Raw genomic sequence first — 24,869 nt, 5'->3', positions numbered from 1 at the left:
TATCCTGAAAGATTTCTCTGAATTGTCCACGCGCACCTCTTTCACCGATACTTCTCGCTAGCAGCCTGTTCCCACCTTCGTGATTCCCAGGCTTCGTAGGAGTTGCGTAGCGAAAAGATTGCATGACTCAGGAATCATGGGTACATCCAACTTTGATATTGAATTCTTCATGCATTCTTCTTCGTTAAATTTGAATTCTTCGAGTCCTCTTTTGTTCGACGATGCTTTTCTTCCTAAAGAGTACCATTCGTGCTCATTCCCTTCCCTTGTTCTAATCTATAAAGCTATTTCATCTTGCACTGTTTGTCTGTCTTATATTAATTTTCTTACGCGTATGCATATATCATATACGCTTATTGTCTTTTACTTTAACGTCGATATTTACGCGCAGCTGTAACGCGAAATTCATAAAAATTCTTTCACCGTTTCAACTTCCATCTGTGGAAGTTTTTGTATAATTTCATGTTGTAATTGCGAGTTTTGGATTGTTAAATTCCTTGGCTAACGACTTCGTTATCTGTAACGAGATAGGAGACGTCTTTATTGGAAACTTTCACAATAAAAATATTCTTCTTCGCGCGATCATAAAGTACGCTTCTTTGCAACTTTTCTCTCTCTATTCGTAGTTTTTTTTTCTAGATGTAGATATATTCATTTGTAATATCAGTCGCGATACGATAACTACGGATTTATTAAATAATTCGAACGATAGTCGAACGATACAGTCGTTGCTATATCAAATCTCCTATCGCCTGGTTTCCTACTCTCGAAATTTCACACACAAGTACGTGTTCCATCAAACGCGGAATGTTAACCCCACGCGAGTCGCATACTAACGCACGTATCTCATCAATTAATTTTTTTTTACCAATTTCGCTTCTTTTTTTACGTGTTTTGTACGACAGTTACCAGTGACCGACTTATCGTTAGAAATCCGATGCCAAATCGCTCTCGTCGGATAATCGAGGCGACCGTATGGTCGCACGAAGGCCATCGCGGGCGCACGGTTTTTCTAGTTGTTTGTCTTGCATTTACAACGTAGTCGCGCAAAATGCATTAAAATTTATATCCTCCGGGATGAAATGTAGTGGCGATCCTGCGACTACACGTGCACGGTCTGTCCACCTGTATTACAGCCACTCGATCGTGAGCCAATGGTGGAATGGAAAAAATGTTTCGGATAAAAGTTGCATGATTTAAAGCTTCCAATCCCCCTTGCCCGCTCTCCATCACCCTTTTACCCTCCCTCTTTCCCTACATTTCTCCCCTCCTCTCTTTCTCTCTGCCCCTTTTTTTTTCTACGCAAATTCGCTTTCGACCGAAGTTCCGACGTGAAATATTATTTTTTTAACAGGCCTCTATGTAGCTCGTTTCCCGAAACGGGAGGCGGAGAGAGAAAACGAGAGGAAGAGAAGGAGGCCATGCGCACGCTGTAAATAAGATTTACTGGAATCCGATGACGTACGATTACGTAACCGTTTCGATAACTAAATTGTAAGTTACGAGCGCGATGTGTCTTGATTCGACTTAGAGAATCGCCCTCGGACTGGCGGCATTTGTCACCAACCGATATTCACTCTCTCCCGCGCGAGCTTCGCCAGCAAATTTATTGCGCCAAAGACGGTACTGCTCGTATGCGCGTATAATCGGATAAAAACGCAGCGGACAGGGAACAAAAAGGCCGCGAGATCCGTGTGAAACGCGCCCTATTGTTTCTCTACGATTGAAATCGATCTACGAATCCTCGTGAATTGTTTCGAACGAACAACCCCTTCTTCGATCTCCCCTCTTCGAACAAAGGAAAATCAACGAATAAAGCTGACTTGACTGACTCACAATGGACCACAAAAAGACTGCCGATGTCTTCCACGCAGAGAAAATAGAGCAGTATATTCGATGTTCGTTCGTTTCAGTGTCTAAGCAACAGATTATTTACATGACAGTCGTGTGGTCGTCAACGTCGTCGTTCTCGAAGTGTTTCGAAGGGGTAACGCTGAGTTCGGTTGACACATGGCGAGCCTGGACGCCCAGGAATGTGTTAATGAGATCATTTAGTTGCCCCTATCTTCTTCCTTTATACTCTTTAGTCTGTTTTCCCCTTTACATCGGGCTCTGGGACCAGCTTGTGCTACCAGCTTGATTTACGCTGTCTTTCTTTCCCTCTCTTCGCTATTCCTCGTTTATTTTCTTTTTTCATGCGTACGATTCGGAGCTTAGGTATCGTAAAATGGAAGTTATGCGCAGTTTCCGAACTAATCCTATTCCTCCTCTGTGTCTCTTTTTTGTGAAACTATGCTATAAAAACGTATTGATATAAGGGGAATTTATAATCAGAGTTGTTTAAAATCAACTTATTTCTCCTTTAGACGTTTGCGATAGCCAATTAAATCCTATTCCTGTTTTTACTTCTCATTCTCTATTCATCCTCGATATTTCTTTGAACGTTTAGTCGATAGTACCGAGAAGGATCTAATTTATGGCACCCCAAATGTCTGCCGCTTTCTCTTCATAGACTGAAAAACAGCCTAAGTTACAGCTTGAAGTATTAACTGGTGTGCTTGAAGTTTCACGCTTTCTTACATACAAGATGTTTTCTTTATCTCGAAAAATGGAGATATCTCGTAAATGATTGGTCCTAGCAAAAAAAATGTGTTCACAGAAGTTGTTCGCACCATCATACAGTGCCAATTATTTTTTTGCAGCTGGAGTAGTGGGCGAGATTTTAAGGTGAAAAATTATTAATCTATTTATGTTGAAAAACTACCAGTTTAGCAGATATTTTAACTTGAATCGTTCAACTATAACAAATAATAATTTGCGGCACTGATGAGCCACCCGCCCTCCTCCGAATCGAACAAATTTTATTAACATTTTTTTGATAAGATCAATCGATTACGAGATATTTCGATTTGTCGAGATAAAGGAAACACTTTGCATATATTTGCTCACGTTTTCTTCTTTACTATTTTGTGATTATACTTTTTAACGAGACGAACTGAAAGTCAAGTTGATGATTTCGACGTCATAATGAGAATAGGAGGTTTGCTACGGCCGCGTAAACGTACACACGTATGAATTAGCGTCACGTAGAGGCGATATTAATGTTAGGCGGTGCGGGATAATTATATTGTCTATTCTTCCGGCGGCCAGCCGACGTCGCTGTTAGTTTTCCCCGATAAGATAAGCCGAAGTTAGAGTGCATAGAGCCGGAGGATTTTAATTAACGCGCCTTCCATATTATATATCGCGACGACGCTTAGACCGGGCCGGCGTATAATGGCAGCCCGCTTGAGAAATTAATTGGCCCTGCCGCATAATGTAACGACAAATCTAGCACGCTGTAATTGCGTCCTCTGCCCCCTCTGCTAAATTACCGTGCCGCGATTCACTTTTCCTCGATGAAAGCGTGCTCCGCTTCGATCCTCCGTCACAATCGTTGCGTCATATCAGTTAAATTATAATTACGACTGAAGTTATATCGGAGAAAAAATGATTCTGACTAATCATCAGGCTGATGCGTACAGCGTGTATTGAATATTAAGATGCGCTGTATTAATGTGTTAAATAAAATTACTAGAATTTTGTTAGCCGACATGAATTATCCGAATGTTTGGCTTGCAAGAAGCTTGTGTAACTGTTCGTTACGAAGAATACGGAATACTAGGTTGTAGATAATTAGCTAAAGTTGAAGTAATGATCGTTTTCCGGAAATTAGTAATTTTCAAGCGCTATTGCAATTTATCCACTTTCACCGCTTAACACTTTCGCCGTTAATGACGCGTACATATATGTATGTATTACAACGTTTCAGTTATCTGTTGGTTATGCAACTATTGTATTTTTGTTTCTATGCGTTTCGATAAAATGCCTTAGAAAAACAAGGAAGATAGCGGAAGAAACGTTATTGAAATAAATAAGATTCTAATGAAAAAACGTATAATTCCAAGAACCATTCAATCGACTTTCTACCAATGAATTAATATGAAAACGCTTCGTATTTTTAAAGATATTCAAAGATGAATCGAGGATGCGACTGTTTGTTCAGTAAATCGATGGTAAAGCGTTATTAGCCATGTCCAATTCCACGTAGAACGCGTGTCTACGTAAAAGCGAAACACTTATAAATTTTCCTTACGATGGCGCCATTAACGAAGGGTTCTTAATGAATTTCTCAGCGGGCAATCTCGAGGACCAGTTAAAGAGTGCGTCGAACCTTTCGTCGATGCTCTGATTTACGCCCAACGATCTCTGAACTTCGACTGACGCGTGGAATAAAATCTTCCTCACCCTCCTCTCTCAATCTCCTCTCGTCCGTTCTTCAACCGCCTCCTCCTCCTCCTCCTCCTTCTCCAATAACGTTCTTTATACGAAGCCAGCATAAATAATCCTCGCAAATTTATAATGACAATTACCATAAAAATCGTCACACAATAAAATATTCGAAGAAATTTACGACGTTGGTCGGAAACAGGATTTTCTGAACGCACGAGTCACGAAAAGGGGAGGCTAGACCTTGTTCCTTCGTCGTCCTCTTCGTAACCCTCTTCTGCCCTGTTCCACGTCCTCCCTCGACGTCTTTTACTCCGCGTCTCGTGCAACTTTACAGCCAATTATTCTATGCGTACGTTTATTGTGCCCGTGCCTCGTCCATGGGAGATTCTCGTTCGCTGTTGACCGAAAGTTGTTTTCTTGTCCACGAATACGTTTCTCAACAAGATTCAACATATTTGCCAGTATGTTGTTATCGTAATCTCTATTATGCTTATTTAGTTAAAATCGCGCTGAAAGTTATTTACATCGTCATCGAGTATTAACTTTATGTTACGGCCTCTTCCTTTAACGCGTTAATCGCGTTACTATATTTTTCGGAGCGATTTTCAATTAGATAATATAGGGAGAAAAAGGTGTACAAACATAATAGGAAATAAATCTAAAGGGGAAAATTTAAAAATGTTTAGAAGATAAAAATGTAAAAAGACTTGAAACTTAAACAACGATTAAACGGTTAATATTAATATTCGGTGGAGTTTCGATGGAATATGTTTCTATGGCGGAACGCGTGATTACATTTGCAAATTGCAACATTTACCGAAACCGAAACGCAGCGTGGGAACGTATCGAGGCACGTGAAACGACGTTCCAAATAAGCGGGCACGATGGTATTTCAAATAATAAACGAAACAGAAATAATGTTTTCAATTTTTATCTCCGAATCGGTGAGCATCGATGGGAAGCGCGATCCGCGCTCGTGCTCGCGTACACTAGCCCCTCGGACGCATCGAGTAATTTATAAAAATACGGGAAAAAGTGGAATGTAAATTTCCGGGATGCGTTTTGCATGAAATGAGCCGCCTCATAAATATTGGAATTTTATTCAGTAGCTGCATTTCGGAAACCGGACGGTCCGACGCTCGTTATGGATCGCCCCTTTTCACTGGATTGCCAAGCATCTGTTGTATTTCGCCTTTTTGCTTCGTGAAACGTGTTCATTGTACCGAGCTTGTTTAATAGAATGAACTGTGCGAACTTTCAACCGGAAATCCATCGATTGTACCATGCTTGTTTAACGGAATAAGCGCAAATTTCAAACGTATGGTTGTTCTATTCCTGAACTTTCCTGAACTTCATACCGTTTAATTTTCTTTGTTTTATCGATTTGAACATGACTCTAGAATAGAACGCCGAAGATAAGACGCTGCATAAATTTATGGAGATGGCAAGCGGTATCGAATCTCAAAATTAGAATTTCTTTTCGTTTTAACGACGTTTATAATGGCGCCGTCACAAACCTAATCGCAACAAGTTCTACGTCTTACGACTGCATAATAATTATATAATAATACATCCGAGAGCGTCATGTGTGCGAATTTGCGTCGATTTTCTTTACGGTTATCATGGAATGATAACATTTCACAATGTCGTGCGCTGTCGCCAGCGTCGTGTTACGTCTGCGAGATCATTGCCATGCAAAATGAACGATACTAAACCGGGAAATACGACGGTTAGGTGCAACGCGCGACGGAAAAGCAGCGTTTTTAAAGAAACATACTCTAAAATGAAATGACGCCTCCAGGGTCAACCTCGTCACAGTCCACCCGCGTCACACGCGTTTACGATGATCCCGAGTCTTTATATAAAGTGGAGCCTCGAGAAATTCTCGCAGACGTTCGTTCCTCGTAGTCAGTTTTCTAAACGACTTCATGCCACGGACAAACTTTTTATATACAAGTTAAAGAAAGGTAGAAAAATGTTGGTAAAAGCGTATCTTCTCCTTGAATAATTTTCTTATCGTCAATTTACTTATTTGCCTGCTTATTCTATATTAACCTGATTATTATGGTATTCTTAATTTGTTAAATACGTGTAATATTCTTATTGTTACGTAGAAATTTTGTTTCTTTCTATTTGAAGGGTACAGATTAAAAATACAGGTCGTATTTCTTCGAATTTCGTATATTTTCGAAATTATTAATTTATTATTATTCCCTTTTTCGATTCTTTCATAAAGGCTACTTCTTTCCAGTTGCTGAAGTGACACGAGAGTGAAAAAATTAACAGAAACTTGTCATGGTTTTTCCATTCGGTGTTCGCTTTATTTTGCTCGTAAAGCTTTAAATTCATAGGAAATCTCATTCGTTGATCATTCTTCCGCATTGAACGGCGAAAGCAGCACGATCGGAAGAAGGGAAAATAAGATCGGATAACGGTACGCGATACGGTCGCGATAACCAGCCGTGCTAGACCTGACAGAGACATAATTGAACGTAATTTTTTTTAGGCTCTGAGATTGCACGTAAGGTACAGTCGAACACCGCTCGGCGATTAATCAGCCGCGTGACTTGCATTTTCGATTTTAATTAGAACGCTTCCGCGGCGTATCGGCCTGCTCCATAAATAATACTCGTCTTTTTTGCCGTTCGCTTCACCGCGATAATCAAATTCTGATAAATTCTAGAACGAAGTCTCCGGCATAAAAAGGAATATTATCGGACGTTACGCGTAAACCATCAATCTCGACACCTTTTCCTTCTTTCGTTGACTATAAGTTTCACTCAACTGATTTTATTCGCATACTTTCATCGTGCTTATGTCGTTCATAAGTCTTTAGACGCTTCTAAGATATCAAAAATATTCAAATGTTCGAATATATTAGGATACAGGATACGTTTAGAATAAAAATGGAGATACTTTATAATTTACTACGTATATTCATTGCTATTTACTCCAGGATCTCAATTACGTTCAACGAAGTCGTTTAATCTAAAATACTCCAGGTATTTGTTTTTAACGACTTTTCAAGTTTCTCGTTTCCCGAAACCCAAAGAATAACGATATGTAGAAAAATATCTTTTCCTTTGAGACCAATAATTCTGATCGGAAATGGTCGACTAATTACTTCTAATGGAAGACTAAGTTTACCATATTTTAAAATATTAGGTCGTCCGAAAAGTTTCTTTCGTTTTATAAGGAAATGATAGATGCACATTTTCCGTTTTATATTATTTTATCGAATTACGTATGATCCATTTTGTTCTATAAAAATAAAGATCACAACGTTCGACTGCTTAGGTTTCATGTTTGTATAAAGACATTGTAAAAGACATGTCTGTAAAAGAGAAACACTTTTCCGACAACCTAATAGATACAAGGAAAAATCATAATCGAGATACAACTATACTAATACAAGTCTATATTTATGAAAAGAAGATCGTAAATGAAACAGTTGCCATTTGAAACATGGAAAGTCCGCGTTGAATCGAACATTATCGATGACGATGAGGAGAAACAAACGGCCATGGAGGACAAAATCGAGCGAGACCTAGGTAGATTTCATCATCCTTTACTTCCGGCGCGGCTCACCGCGATCGCAGCAACATACTGGCACAGGGAGGTTACGCAGTATTGCTGGCGTGTAAAGGTGGAACGTTCCACGTCTTGAGATGCGCATACATTACGTACACGCGAGCCCTCGTATAGAGGGCCCCGCTGCTGAAAATTACAATTTAAATGGCCGCCGTCCGTTCCCTCGTGCTCGCTTATCTCCTTGTTTTCATCTAAACATCTCATTTTTATGCGCCATTCAAATTCCACGTCCCTTCTTTTCACCCCGCCGACCGGACTCTCGGTCACGCGATACCACGTCGTTGTCACTTTGCGAAACTTTTTCGCTACCTCGCCTCCGTCGCTCGTCTTTTCCCTGTCGATGCTCTGCAAAACGAAGAACGCGATCACGAACGGTATGGCACGTTCCTTACGATGGAAGAATTTGGAAAATTTGGCCAGGACTCGGCGAGCGCGACTTGCTCAAATCCTTTCGAGGAAAAGCTAGTGGCTGTTAAAAGATTATTAAAAATTGCCAATGGGAAGTCGATGGTGTGTATTGGGTTGGATTTTGCAAATACCACCTAATGACAAAATCCGCAATCACTTAGTTGCCAACTCAATAGTTTTCGTATCAGAATGCAAGAAATTTCGATAGTAAAGAAACAATTGATATGGAGATAGATAAAGAAACGAGAGATTGCTCATTCTGAATTCTTCTTCGTTTTAATATCCATGGGTTAATACCATTTAAGCAAGCAAGATTACTATAAATTGCTATCTTGTCAATCTTCCTGCTGACAGTATCGTTTTCTCATAAGGAGTCTAGTTAAAAGTATTGATACCAAGGTGATGAAAAATCAGCATACCAATTTATCATTAGCCTAAAAGGAAAAAGATAAGATGTAAGAAAAACACTTTGGCGTCGTAAAGAATTCCTTTGAAAGTGGCATGGGGCGAGAATAGCAGAGGTGAAAAGACGAATGCCGGCTATTAAAGCGGTACATGATAATAGAAAGCCGTGTTAGCCGCGAGACATAACTTCACGCTGGCATATCAATTGATCAGAATGTACAGCAGAAAGGGTAGAGGATATTAAAACCGTGCTTCGTTCCATCGTCCGATTTTATTGCCCGGCGATATCGATAAGCTTCGTTATTAATTATTGCTAACTATCTCTAATCGACGTATTGGGTTATCGGGTATCGGGACTTCAATAAAGCTACAATTTGATAACGTTAGAACGCAGTGTGATTCACGTCAATAAAACTAATTGCTCGACGTTACGCGTTACTCGTAAGATCGCGTGCCGGCCGGCTGTATATCACGCGTAATTATCTGAAAAATTACAGTTCCGGGAGACAAGTGACTGTGACGCTTTGCGATGAATTTCAGTTGCGCAGCGTGATCTAGAAAAAATACGATATAAAGGGGTTAGCACGTTTTCGAATTGAAATTCTACAGATTCGCTCGCTTGGTGGCTAAAATGGTGTTATAGGTGATAAGAAATTTCGTGATTACAGAATGTAAAATATTAGTTGAACGATTGAATAAATTGAACTATTGAAGGTCAAATAATCAAATAATTCTTAGATATAACATTTATACGATATTATTAAAAAATTAGATAAAGTCAGATTATTTCATTTTGCCAAGGCTTATAGACAACTTACAGATAAATAACAATTTGGGAATGAAAGAGTCAGTTTTTCTTCGTCACTTTAGTGGATTTGAACTTTGAAGAGACTTTCGGCAATTAAATTGTCTCTTAATCTTGTTAAATTTTTGTTAGAATGTTAGAGTCAGTAGATTTTGAAGAATCTTTGTCTGTACCGCAAATCGTGCAAGTAATAGTATAACAAATTAACTGAAGTAAACTATCGTTCAATTTTTCTCTGGCGATCGCAACAAACGCGCGTAATTATCCGCGAAATCACGGCTTTCCACTATGAAAGCACTTGTTTCTGTAGCGGTAATTGGCAGCGAATAGATATCCGTGGATGGATCGATCGATCGAACGTCGCGGAACGCGCACCGGCCCGCTCGAGAAACGAATACACTTTCTTTTTCACGGAGCCGCGTTCCAGTTCGAAGCGGCCCGTGGAAATCGGCTGATCGAGCCGGCAATAATGGATTTAGGAAACGCGGCGAGTTTGATTAATCGTGGCCCGTTGTATCGATTAATTGTTGCCTTCGACGGAGCCAGGAAATCGAACTGCCTTGTGTTCGCAAAGCCTCTGTTTCTCGCAAAAGTTTCTCGATAACTTCGAATGAATTAGAAAATCCGTGGACCGTAGCTTCTCTACAAATTCAATAAAAATTGGGTACCTGAAGTTTTTTCATTCTAGTTGCTATCTTTCTCTTTATTTAATTAAGATAATTCGTTTAACTTTCTAATTATGTTTATTTAAAATTCGTTTCTTCAGTTTGATACCGTGAAAAATATGTTGGAACTCCTGAGAAGAATAATGTACACGCATGTGGCTGGGTATGATCAAGATACATATTACCCTAACTTTTCAGCAAACTAGATGATTCTTACCTGTTTTGTTCTTTCTCTTCGTTCTTAATAAAACTCTGGTTGACAAATTGAATGGTTGAAAATATTTGACAACGACAAGTGTGTTTTTGATAACATGTGTTAGTCGTCACCGTTTCAACGACGAATTTATTAAGCGTAGAAAAAAATAATTGTTTCCTTTTTCATTTGTATTTATCCATAAATATTACTCAATTTAATATTTTTGAAAACCACAGATATGGTTACTGTATCTTTGCATATTTAAACGAAACGAAGGAAAAACAAATACATACGTATATACGCCAGTAACTCTCAGAAAGTTACGTAGAATTTGGATGTAATGACGATAAGAATTCAAAAATAGAGTTTGAAAATATTGTTAATGATTAGTAGAAATGGTTTAAAGAGATAAAACTTACGATTAAATATATCTACAGGGCATACGTTAATTCGATTCCTATTATCCAGCGGCACGACTAAGCAGCTTCTACCGATTAAACACGCGATATGTACCTTCCATTTCTAGCTACGTTCTCAATCCTTCGGTAAACATCGATATCGAATAGACAGTTCCGTTCACGAGAGCCGAAAATGTCCATCCGACGTGAACGTTTAACACTGAAAGGATGAAATTTCGCGCGAATTTCCTCGGCGTAGTTACACGCGCGTATTGGAACCTTCATTAAGTCGGTTGCTGATAATTTACGACCGCGAACAACGGAGACATTTTTAATTCGAATGCTAATTAGTGTTATAGGTCTTCTATTTATCAGTGGAATGTTTTAAAGAATAATTTGAGGAAGGTAAAGAGTACAAAAAAAGAAAAAAATTAAGGACATGGATAAATGGAAACGAAGATAATCACTTTGCTATTTTTAAAAATTAAACAGGATGGATTAGAACATGAAATTATGTCATATTCTCTTATTCGTCCCAACTCGTACTCGCGAGTTATCGTTTCCTCACATCTAGACAATTTTCTAAATGAAGCAACCGTGAAAGTACTACGTTGATACTTCAAGAACTTTTTAATCCTAAAACTGACGATTTTAATTAACAGAGAGAAATGAAATTAGATAATTGTTATAAAACCTGCGCGAAATTAACGACACCCACTTAAAAATTTTTTTTAAAAGAGCAACAATTCAAAGCAATGGTTCAACGAGCTAAAAAATAAAATGATCTCATAGGAAACAGATCAACTTATCAAAATACTATTCTGTGAAAAACGAAGTTGAAATTGGATCATAGGATACCGTCAGCTCGACCGTCGATACAACGAGTGGACATTACGGACGCGTTGTTCCGCATAATTAATTTTATAGAATTCTGGATTGTCCCCGGAGGCGAGCGACGTTTCGTCGCGACGCCGAGCGTCGCCCCGGTGAAACTTCCGCGATTGTTTTGAAACGAAAGTAAATTTAATTTACCGGCTAATTATCGCCCGCGCAAAGTTCCGAATTAAACTTGTAATTGGCTTTCGCTTGATTCAAAGAAATTGCACCGAGCCACGCCGCACCTGGCCCGCGACCAGGACTTCTCGCTTGCAATTCGCGCTACGTGTACACGCGTGCGCACACATATGCTGTTGATCTTTGGTAGGATCGATTTTTCTACGCGTTTGTTCGATTCGTTTAGTTGGCTTTTTAAACATTAAGAATAGATATGTCTTGAACCTATTCAGGACCAAAATTGCGCTAACGCAACATTATTTCATTTGCAACTTTTTATCAGTATAAAAATACAATTAGATTCAGATCAGCGTTACACGAAGTACCGTTGATTTTTAGGGGAAGAGCTTCAAATAGCTGTAGGATAATTTCATTATTCGCGTCACACCAATGCGGCTCATTGGTTCATACTAAACCGTACCCATGTTTTTCTCATACTCCTGAAATTTATCGCTTTCCAAATATGTGACAAGTACTTTTCTATTTCAAGAAAAATCCAACATTACTTTATTACTAGGTTTCTAATTAATTCTTGTTTCTTCAACGTTTCAATTATTGAACCATCACCGGAAGATCCATATAAACTACAAGATTAAAATGTTACTCAATTAGAAAAACGAGTTCGAACAATCACCACGATAAAAGTAAATCTACCTCGATCGAACGTCTATGGCTTTTCTATCTTCCTGTATTCGTTTCTTTTTAACCCTATCAACTAATGGCTAATGGGCTGAAATGCCTGAAAGATTATTACCCGAAAGCATCCTCCGCGACCGGCAGAGCGGAGGATCAGTTCTTTTGGTTATACTCGAAGCATAAGACCGTGCCACCGGCAATCTTCTATCTTCTGGTAATTAACCGCTTCCTTAAACCAAACCGTATCTCCCCTTATCTGTCTCGACGCATCTACCCCGTGTGGTTACACGTACGCACGCATACGCGCACAAGTCCGCCCACGGTAGATGTTATGACCTCAAAACAAAGAGTATTTTCCCAGACAGGCTTTCCCCGCAATACGATTTTATCTAAATGTACACCAATTGGAGAATTCCAATGATTTCGCAAAAATGAAACGAAGAAGCGTTTGAGGCAATTAACAAGTTCTACAGATGATCTATGATCCTCGATTTGGATGGAAGGATGCCTAACACCTTATTGTTTGATTCAAATGATTCAAATCCAAATGATTCAAAAATTACAACAGCATTAATATATGAGCGTGGGGTTGTGTCATAGGTGATAAGTGAACTGAAAGACAAAAAATGGCACATAACGAATGGTAGATATTTGACAATAAGTAAAAAACAGGATGAAAGCAAATAAAGATGGGGAAGGAAGAAGAATCCCAAAACCAATCTCACGTATGGATCCAACTACATTATCAAAGAATAAGTAAACGAACAAATAAAGTTACTTGTAGAAAATTATTTTCATACAACGAGAATAAACAGTAAGAAATAGCATTAATAAATCGTCCAACATTTCCCGATACACGTAAAGTATTTTAACGGTTCTCTATTTTTCCTATTATTTTTAACGTTTTGTATCCTTTGAACGAGGCCGCACAAAGTCTCGTTATCTCGATAAGCAAATATAGATGTAATTCTCTATGGACGTTCGTTCGTTCGTTCGTTTTTCCTTTACGGCGAACGTACGTGCACTATTATACTTTCCGCAAACCTTTATCGGTATTGTCTCGCGAGTTATTCATATTTTACGACAGCATTAGTTGAATACATAGAAAACAGATAGGGGCCATACTTCAGCCCCCGTGACACAAGTGGATTTCCATTCCTTCGTGAATAAAACCAAGCACACGCTATAGGTGCATTACAGTTAACTCGTTACATGTATAGCTACTACTACTGCTACTATTACTACTACTACTACTACTACTACTACTACTACTACTACTACTACTACTACTGCTACTACTACTATTCTCTTTCTCTTTTTCTCTCTCTCTCTCTCTCTCTCCTTCCTTTTCTCTCAATAGTTCATTTTCAACGTCTCATAAATTTACAAGTATAAATTTACAATTTAAATACGGGGATGAGCGACCATTGCCAGCCTCAAAGACTGTCTTTGCGTACATCCAGCGGGAAATTAGAACAGAAAGTTTCTCTATTTCTTAACGTTGCTCTCGCGAATTTCCACGCTCGTCACAGACCTCTTAGAAATCGATGAAAAAGTTGCATAATGTCGCCTTACCACTGATTTTTATCCCTATCCAATTTTTCTCCTATAGTTCTACTCTCTTCGGTTAAAACGTCCCATTCGTCATCTAAACATTCGAGAGAAACTGAAGTTTTATTACTTTTTTCACTGTCTTTGATTTTCTTCGTTTGTTTGAAATTTCTTAATTAAGTAAATAAATTATTGAAGTAATTAACAGTTGGTATAATTTTTTACACGTTTAATAGTTATACGTTTGTATAACTTTACTTGGAAAGGTAAGGTACACGGCGAAATTGAAATATTATATTTGAACATGTTTTGAAAAATGAAGAAATGTTAGAAAGAATAGCTCGAGACTAAGATTACTTCGTGATAATATTTTTAAAATTTTCAACAGTATGAAAACTTCATAAAATTGAAAAGAATAGGAAATGTGACTGATCACATTCTTTATCGCGATCTTCATACACGTTTGAGTGAGATAACTTTATTTTAAATAACTGCGTCGTAAATTATTTTAATGTATATAATACGTTCTAGAACAGTATACATGGAGCAAACTCACGATCGTAATACACACCTTTCGAACGCGTATCACGGGGAATCATCGCTGCGTTACTTAGACGGTGCGATGCGCGCTCAGAAGATTATTAATTTCATTTTCGTCGAACAACGAATTACAAATGCGGTAACAAGCAGCTGGTAATAAGTAGAAAATTAGGCAAATTTGCGCCATTACGTTCCCGCTGAATGGATGAGTAGATTCCAGAATTTAGACTGAATTACCATCAGAAATTCCGGACGCCTGGCTGCGACTGCGACTCCGTTGTTAGTTCATGCGAACGGGGCCGTGTTCGTCGTAGGAGATTTCACGTCTGTCCCGACCAGTTTTAATCGATACAACGATGGTTATTATATTTTCGTCACGCTATTAGCCAATTAAAGCTCGCATTACTTCTGATCATTATCAATCCGTTTAAAGCAGCAGAAATAATAATCCGGACGGTCCTTTCGCTCTTTCGATCGATTATTCCGTTTGCGCCTAGCCCGTTGGAAAATTATCCGATGGTTGCATCGTTCCCCTACCTAGTCCGTTGTTTTATCGCGCGATCGTTTTTATGAGCGCCATTATTGCCTGTCCACGTGTTTTCCTTCGAGTAATGAGAACGTACAGGATCGTGTAATTTCCGTGGCTCGGTGGTTGCAACAATTTTTACTGTCAATCTTCTCCGCGCACTACCTCCTTGTATTTTAATTAGCCTTCCGTTGAGAACTCGAAGAAACATACGCTTTCTTCTTCTGCTTAGAATTTTTTTTTACGTCGTTCGTAATTGAGAGAACTGGTTGCCTGATGAGAAAGATATAGAAGGAAATAAATTCTTTTTTATTGTAGCGAAAAGACTCACCTAGATTTCGCGCAATTTTATTCTTTGAAACTTGTACGTTCTGGCAAGCACGGATTCATTTCCATGGCGATTAGTCGTGGTTTCGTCGACTCTAACGGTCAAACATTAACCTCCTCCGCCACTTTTCATTGTATCCGGCTGTTTCTTTTAAACCTTTCATGAAAACAGCCGGAGACATCGAGTATTTTCCCTCGACCCCCTGCATTCTTCGATACGTGTGTAAAAAAAGAGCGGAACCGGAGAAGGGGCGATGCATAAAAGCCCAATTACGTGACTACTTGAAAAGCGAAAGCTCGGAAAACTTGCGATTGTTTAATATTTTGCGGGAGAAAGAGACGGAGTGGGCATAAGAGAGAGGAGAGTGGAAATGAGAAAAAAACTGAAAACGTGTACAGTGAGCGAACAGAGCCCATTAACCGACGGCACGATTTTAAAGTCATTTGGCACAGTTAAAAGACCGACCAAAGAACTCATTACCAGAAAATGAATGGTCGTTGAAATTTTCATTGTCTTCGAGACTTACCTCGAAATGTGCAATTCGCGAGCAAGCAAACGAGACCAACCGATATAAAGTGAAGAAAGACGAAAACATGGAGGGGAAAGGGGCTCGAGGGAGAGAGGAAATTGGAACGAATTCACGGCGAGCGAGTGTTGCCGCGAAAGATATTTCCAACCACTTGACTTCGATGGCGATTCATTTGTTTTATTTACCTAAACCTTTTTAAAATTCCAACGATAAATTATTCCCTGTCTGGACCCCTCCGCTTTTAGATCGTTCTCCACCCCGAAATTTATCGTTTTCCAATGTGACGCACGTCCAAGGCTGCATTTCCAGCCAAACATTTGTTAATCGACCACGTTAGAGGGCGATAACCTTTCCGATTTCACCGAAGAAGCCACGAATCGTTCGAACACGACGATCGTTCGTTCGGTGCACGCGTAAAATGGGGGATTCTTGTTCCGCTGACGTCACAGGACACGTCGCTCAAAAGCCGAGAATGGCCGGAAGTCGTGAAATGGAATTACCTGTTCCTACGTATGCGGCCGTTCCAAGGTGATAATTGAATAGATAGCCAACGTCGTTTCTTCCACCATCTCTTCTTCGATTTTCCTTCGTTAGCCGACCAAACCGACGCGGTACGTGTATGATATTTCGTTTTTTGCATCGTCGTGTTTCATACAAAACAACGAAAAATCTTTCGCCTTGGTTAAGTTAACGCAAGGTGTTCAACCAATTTAGTTAAACCAAGTTATTGCAATTGAAAATTAAGTTACTTATACAGGGAAATAATATTAGGTTTTCCTCGAGATTCTCTGGAATCTGTACTATTGTAGAATAAACACCGTTTTCTCTGTATTCTCGCGCTTTATCGATTGTCTACATCTACCTCCTAAACTCTGTCGTAATATTACTCCCATATCGCAACAGGTTATCCACTGTTCCTCTGATCATCTCAAAAACTTCAATTTTTAACCACAATTCTTTATTAATAATTATTCTATCCATTAAACGAATCTCTAGTATCGCAACCACGGATCTATTCAAAACTTCAATTTTTAACCACGAGTCTGTGTTAATAATAATTCTTACCCATTAAACGAATCCCCAACAGTCAAACAGTGTCTGTTCAATTACCAATATCTTTAAACCCCTGCCAAAATCTCAACCCGACTGTCACCGTGGTAAACCTCCGCTCTGATGGGGATTAAAAAAAAAAATGTACGTCGTCCTCATCGATGCAGAGCTTCCGCCCTTTTCAATCGGCAAATTCATTACCGTTCTCGATGAGCATCGGGGTCTGTCTGACTGTCTGTCGACCGAGGGTTGACGAGCGTGCGTCCCAACGAGACCTAACCACAGCGTTTTCTCTGGTGTGCAGGGCGAGAAGAGAGGGGTTCCGATTAATGAGGACGGTTTAACACGCGTCTCGGGTCTCTAGAGTCGTGCGTTCCCGGGAGCCGATCTCTCTCACCGGTTCCTCCGCATCCGAGGCACGCGGAAGAGACGCGTGTGCGTAGGTGGCCTTGGTACACGTGTCCTTGTGTCGCGTTTGCTATCGTGCAAAACCGTGTACGTGAATATTTCTTGCGACATGGGAGTCTCCTTTTGATCTCTTTTTAGCCGTCGAGTGCAATCGAGGCTCCCGTTCCAGCAGGCTTCAAGCACCACCGGAGCCTCGAGAGGGAAACGCACAGGGGTACAGTAAAGAGGAAGGGGACGCGTCGCGTCTTGCATGTGTTTCGACTAATTAACATACGTGAAAATCCTTTTAATTGGGTGATTAAACGCCTGCGGAGACACTCTAATGGGGAACGGACCACCCTCGCCTCCCCCTTTTTTTCTGCTCTTTCTCTCGCAACCTTCATTCTCGACTCTGAACAACGGTTCCTCTCCGATCACTGATTCGCTTGTTATTCTTATCGTTCCGTTATTTTTAACGTTGATTATGTTAACGTTTACAAGGGGTTGAAGAAGGGAGAGAGATTAATTGTAGATATTCGTGTGTTAATACATTAAGGGAGGGTGATAAATTTCATAAAATTGTAGAATTCAGATGGAAAAAATAATAATGGGAAAGATATTAAGCGAATTCTTGGAATTTTCTTTCATAGCCATAATGTTAGGAAACAAAATTCGATAGTATCAATTGATTGGAAAAGGTTACCAATCAAATATAACTTAACTCTTACTGAATTAATGTCATTTTTATGCTGATCGCGAACGGACTTTCTCGAGAAGACTAAGGTTTTCTTAAAAGTTTGGTCCCCGTGATTACATAGATTTTATTGTTCATGAAGTTAATATCTATGGTCTAAGCAAGACGAACATAATTAGTGTTTGCGATCACGGCCACGAGTATACACGAGTTTCTGCGGAAATTTCGTGAAATATACGGGCAAGACCGATCATTCTCACCGGGCATCCGTTTTTCTAATTAAATGGCCGCGTCGGTAAATAAAGTTGAAGCGGAATTTACGTCAGCTAGATAGCCGACCGCTTGCAATTACTTGCGCAAAGTTACCGCGAGTAGGATTGGTTCGATACTAGACTCTATCCGTGCTCGTGCACGCTTCCCTTCTCTTTTATTTCACCGTGTGAATGGTTTTTCTTCTCCTTTTTTTTTTCTGTTACGCTTCTTTTTTTGTCAGAAGAGATTAAGTAATCGAGCGGACGATCGCGTATCTTACGGCGAGGCTTCGATTCTCGAGCAGCGAAATCTCCAACGGACACGAGCGTGTTTAGCGCTGTTATAACGAAGTATTTGCGTAGCTCGGTTTACTTGGCTCGCAAGGCGGCGTAATTAGAGAAGTTGAAGAGACTTTTGATGGGACTTTGGCTATCCAAAGTATTTACAAAACGAAGACAAATGGAAATTATGATTTCTTGTTCGTGAAACGTCGCACGGAACACCGTAGGAACAGAGAATACGAGAAAACGGAGAGGAAGAGTAAGCTCGTCCTTTCTGGTGATTTTATCCCGAAATAAAATATTTACGACGTCTTCGTTAATTTCCACTTTCCGAAACTTTCCGTCAGTTTTTATAGGAAACATTTAATTAAACCGGTGTTGTTTACCAGTTTACTTTACAACCGGTAACCAGTGTTACAACGCCCGTATGTGTTCCTTTGTTAATTGCTTTCCTCCATTTTAATTTTCTTACTTCTGTGTTAATTACCGTACCGCGTCCTTCGACTGTCGTACTATTTTTTTTTTTAATCGTTTTGTGTCGCTCGATTTTCGATTCTACCATTCCGAAACGAAATTAATCTAAATTCATATACTTTTGGAGTGCTTATTTATAGTGATAATGAAAAATAAACAGAGAAAAATTTCGTCTCTTTGTTTAAGATATGAAATATTTATATTCACGATCATATTATATTAATGTATATTTGTATTTTATAATCTTCTAAAGCGTAGTATCTTCTGAGATAATTGCCTGAATTACTAGGAAAATTAATTACAAAGCAAAATTTATTCATTGTAGATTCTAATTAAAAAATTCTTGATAAAATGAAATGTTCCATGAACGTTGTTAGATCCACACTGTACGGTATATATTGTAATGCTTTCTCAAATCAAATAACCAACAATTCTTTAAATCTTTATCATCGTATCATTTTCATACTTGATATTTTATTTCCTTGTGTAATATTTGTGTATATGCATGTATCAATCTTGTAAGAATATCTTTGAAGAGAAAGGAAATGCTTTTAAACATGAAATTCGTTTTTAATAATTCCGAAAATTAGATACGTTTGTAATAGTCATATTATGATAAGAAATTATTCTAAATTCATATATTCTTCAAATATATTGAATAACTTGTTAATGAAAGTTATGTGAGAAATAAACGGAGACTTTCGTCTCATTATTCAATTCAAACGTAACTCTCTTCATTTAGGATATATAAACATATACGTAACTGAAAGTTAAACAAAATCGATATCGATCGTAAGATATCTCAATTCGAGAATCGAAGGATCTCAATTCCGTTTATCGACTGAGCGTGGCGCTTCGATCGCGCGTCTAACGACTAGTTCCCGCGTAATTTTTTCTAGGATAGTCGTTCCGTCGCGATGTCAGATAATATCGCAAATAATTCATTTAGTATGTTTACCTCGATGTTAAATCGGTTGTAAATCTGCGAAAGTTCGATCACGTGCTCGGGTTTGTATTGATGCGGTGAATAGAACGTTGTGTTTATTTACTTTATGATCATATCATCGTCGTCATTGCGTGGTGCGAAATGTGATTCAGTTTACCGTTTGTCGTCGTATCGTTGCATCGTTGCATCGTTGCATCGTCGCGTTCTGTGAAGCATATCGAGGTCTCTTTGATCATTTCGCGTAAAATGGAACAAAAGTTCCCTTAATTCTCGCATTCGTTTCGTGTCCTTATCGAGTGTTTTTCGTCTTTATCGTAAAATCTATGAGATAGTTCAGCATGTCGTTCTCCCGTAAAATTGTGTATATTTTGAAGCGTCGAAAGGAGTTCATTCATTAAATTTCATTACATTGATGTAAAGATATATCATTAATTAAGGCACTGAGAGTAAAAATGGATTAATGTAATTATATTTAACAATATTTAACAAACTGAATTCGTCGTTTGAAATAAATCTGAGCACAAGATATTCATTGTAACAATTAATTTCGTTACTTTCTTTGGATTGATTTTGAAAAAGTGGTTCCAATTGTGTATAATACTGGTTGTATCTATATATGTTCTTTCCAACGACATTTCCAAAACGTAACAAAACACATATGAAATAAATCTAAATTTTCGTATAATTAATACAGTTTATTAGTATAATTTGATGTTCTGAATTTGTATTTCAGAAAAAATCTAACATTCCATTTTTCCTCTCAATTAACATCAAAATGCCTTAGGAGTAAATTAAATGTACGAAGCGCGTTTTAATACTATACCTACTGGCGCCATAATTACTTTCTGTGTACCGAACATGTAAAGTCGTTCAGCCATATTGAACTCTGGCTGTTTCGAAACTAGGTTGAGCAGTTACAAGTACGAATTCGTTAGTCGAGTCCTTTTCTTCGAAACTGCAAACGATGAAAAACATTTTGCGTATGTTCCATAAAAATTATCAGTCAATGTTTACATCGATCATTTCTTATAACCAATAACCATTTCGAATACTAATTTATCGACAACTTAAATGGCTTAGTCGTCAAAAAACGAAGAGAGGCTCGCGCTGCCCGCCCAGTAATCCTGTCGATTAATTTATGTTTATATTTATGTTCACATTGCATACTCGCGGTATTTTATATAAAACACAAATTCTTACAAACGGTTAACATCTAATTACGTACCTAATTATCTTACATATACATACATAATTGTCTTACATATAGAACGCAGCAGGATTAAAAAACGTATCGACAGTATCGAAACATTTTGTATATTACAAAATGTACAGTACAATATATAACATACAATATCATTCATAAGTATTAGGATACAAATTAAATGATTTCCACTTCTTCCACTTGAAATAAAAAAAAAAAAAAAGAGAGATTAAATAAAGTTTAACTGACGATTTATTTAATCAAATAAAATAACATTTGATAGAACTTTTCAATAGATACAACGAATACGAGTCCTAGTATGTACATACGTACGGTCAGCAGCGTAACCAGAAACGTAACAAGATAAACAAAATAAGTAGAAGGAAGAACTTTGATCATTTCACTCTATTCTTGCAATCGTTTACGAGTTTTGACAAAGTCAGTCAGCGTGTTGAGTGAGTTTCGTTGTTGAAAGTTCTGGCAAGCAGAGTCGGGCTTAGAGTTCGGCTGGTAATTGAAACCTGCTTCTTTCTCTAGAAGCGAACTCGTTCACTCCGTCTCGTTGTTCGAATTCCGCGAGTCCATGCGCGTCTTTGAGGCTCCTCTAATTTAAACTAGCCGACGGGTGGCTCACGTGTCGTCCCCAAGTATTTTCTGCAATTAAATTGACATCTCGTATATCAGGGAAAAGTATGATGATTCGCAGAGTGGAGTGCATACACTCACGTCCCCTCTGATCTAAATTAGTCCCGCGAAATTCGTGGAATTTTGGCACGCCGGCCATCCGGAAGGCATTCCGAACATTCGTCAATCTTTTGTCGTTTACGTTTATGTTACATTGTAGTTATAGAGAATATGTTCTATTCACTTGAAAATTGTACAATGAAACGTATAGATATACATACGTAGTTGTTAATTTAGGGAGATTTGTTAGAGAAATATTCGTGGAAGTAAAATGTATATATTTTAAGTTCGGATTGTCATATTCAATAAATTTACACTTTTTAGATTATAACACAATATCTTAGTTCTAGAGATATACAGAAAACAAATTGATCGATTCAATCGAGGTTACTCATTTTTGAAGGAATGTGAATTTAATATTAAATTTAGTATTAAATTTAAATTTAATAGTATGCATATAGGTTTATTAGAGGAAGAATTTAATAGAAATCGGCAAACGATCGTAGGAATGAAAGAAAATACGCTGTTGATTAATTATTAAATACATTATCTATGAGATAATCTAATAATTAGAAAGTATTAATTTAAATACAAATTGAACATTTGTCGGAAAATAATTTGGTTTCTTAACGGTTTATATAAATTTGCATATATTATATTTTATTAAATTAGTAAAATGTATTGTTTCAGAATTATTTGTCGGTGAAATGGAACTCGAGTCTCCGCAGCTTTATTAAAACTTTCACCATCGGGTTTGAGAGACCAGTTGATAAGGTTTGTGATACTGATTACGATTTTTAATTACATTTCGTATGTAACCCCGGTAAATACAGTCTGTATATTGCTCACGTACATCGGAAACGTTTAACGAAATATTTTTGTACATATGTATCCCCTGTTACACGTATCGTTGATATTTTAATTACACTGCAGAACCGAAAAACCGAGGGGGGAAAAAAAGAAAGCACAACGAAACGCGTGTTCACGGCATGGAATAATTCACTCAAATTCGTAATTACAAACGCGTCAGAAGGAAACGTTCAATTAAACTGTCGGGTTTCGTTCGAACGAAATCAAAGCTTGTTCTTTTTTTTACACTGCCCCCCCCCCCCCCGCCCTTCTATCCCGACAAATCCTGGGCCACGATGCGGGAGCATAATTGGTAATACGATATGTTTGTTGTTTCGTTAACACTGCCAACAGTATAATTATGAATAAAGAGTTTTTCAGTCGCCGTGCCTTTCAATGGTCTCGATATCAGTCTCGTCTAATTAATTCATAATTAATATCCTTCCTCTGCGACGTACCGCGATGATATCCTATCGATTTAACGCATCAAACCACGGTCCTCTTATATATTTTAATTTTCCAGACTTTCAAACCACTCCTGATCCTTGTAGATCGTTTTTGCGGTAGTCATTCTGTCTTGTAATTAAACTACGTTACATAGCTTTTACGTGGGATATTTGGACGACGACGAACCGCGCAGCTAAATCTCATTAAAAGGTAACACCCTCGTCCATAAATCACGAAATATAATAGATCTGCAATAAAATCTTCGAAAACATGGGATAGTTTAGATTTCTTTGTAATACACGCGGTTAATCAGCGTTAACTTGATTTTGTAATTACAGCACTCATTTATACTAATCCTGAGTACATTAAGTATCCTCTCACTTTCTGTTACATTAGTAGAATTACCATGCAAATATTTTTGTATTTACACATTTCCTCTGCATCTACCTTTCTTCGTATACTAAAGTAATCATATAAAATATCATCTATCACAAACGAGTTGTTCGAAAGAGCTATAGAAAATTATTTATCAAAAGAGATAAGATACATCACATGTTCGAAGTAAGGATAAGAGCTCGTCTAGAACTTCGCCTAGACCGTCGAAACGACGACGACGACGAGAGAAACCTACATCCATCTCTTTTTATCATTTCGCGATCATCGTTATCATTATCGGCAACCGTTGTATCGGTCTTTCGAGGTCGGTCCGCTTTTCTGGCCAGGATGCTCAGACCACTCGTGCGCCCGTATATTTGACCACTTGTTAAATCGGCCTTCGTCCCTTGTCGGAGAATCGTATCGCGTTCGTGGCCCGAGGTCCTGCGGTAATAACTGGACGCCATTATAAAATCTCCTGAGGGAAACCAGCTAAGGGTACCTTTCCCTTTCCCTTCGTTCCTTTCCTCTTTTCTTCCTTCTCTCTCTCTCTCTCTCTCTCTCTCTCTCTCTCGCTCTCTCTCTCTCTTTCGCCCCCTCCTTTCTCTTTTACCCAAGCTCAAGCCTTTCTTTCCCTCTTATTCTTTCTCTTCGTTCGGGCTCTTCCTTCCCTCCTCCTTTGTCCCCCATGATTTCTTTCTCTCTGGCTCTCTAGCTGCCGACTCTCGGTCCCGTTCGTCCATCCCGGTCGTTACTGCCAGGATACGGATTTTCTCCGTTGACCGACGATATTTCTTTGCCGCGATTCGACTCTCGTTTTGCTCGCCGTACGTATTCCTATGGCCGCCTTGTTCGACCTTACGATATTCTTGGATTCCGTACGTCCCTGTTTCCTTCGTGGTTTCTTTTTTTTTTCCTTATCCGGTTCCTCGTCATGCTTCCACGTCCAGACTACTACGGTTCAACCTCTCGTCTCCTGTCCAACATCCTCGACGTCGTGGTCGTGGTCGTTGTCGTGGTCGTTGTCGTTGTCGTTGGCCGGGACCTCGTTCTTCCTCCGCAACCCTTTCTCGAAAAACGGCCGGATGGGAGCAGGATTTTGTGTGACGAAAAAAGGAGAAACTCTAGCGAACGATTCGACAGAGAAACGCGGCAGGAAACGAGGGAGGAGAAGGCAGTCGTACAGAGGGTGGCTGTTGAACAGCGAAGGTAAACGCGAAGGAGAAACGAGGAGAGGCAGCGAAGGGAAATAGAGAGGGACAAGCCGGAACAGGGATGCGATTCCGCCCAATTTATAGCGGACCGGATTAAGCCGTAATCCCCTTT

At 38.9% G+C, this 24,869-nt stretch overlaps 1 protein-coding gene across 1 annotated transcript in view; it reads left to right on the top strand.

Annotated features, from left to right (window-relative positions):
• LOC138185146 (uncharacterized) overlaps positions 1-24,869 on the top strand; it is a 231,668-nt gene that overhangs the window by 117,291 nt on the left and 89,508 nt on the right. Inside the window, exon 4 of the mRNA XM_069123853.1 lies at positions 22,563-22,646. Within this exon, the coding sequence (XP_068979954.1) occupies positions 22,563-22,646 (84 nt within the window). The remainder of the gene's footprint in view (positions 1-22,562; positions 22,647-24,869) is intronic.

Source organism: Bombus flavifrons, chromosome 11 (genome assembly GCF_040668555.2).
Source record: "Bombus flavifrons isolate JBK064 chromosome 11, iyBomFlav1_principal, whole genome shotgun sequence".
Taxonomy (NCBI): Eukaryota; Metazoa; Arthropoda; class Insecta; order Hymenoptera; family Apidae; genus Bombus; species Bombus flavifrons.
Note: the sequence above shows the minus strand (reverse complement) of the source record. Positions and strands in the feature narration are given on the sequence as shown.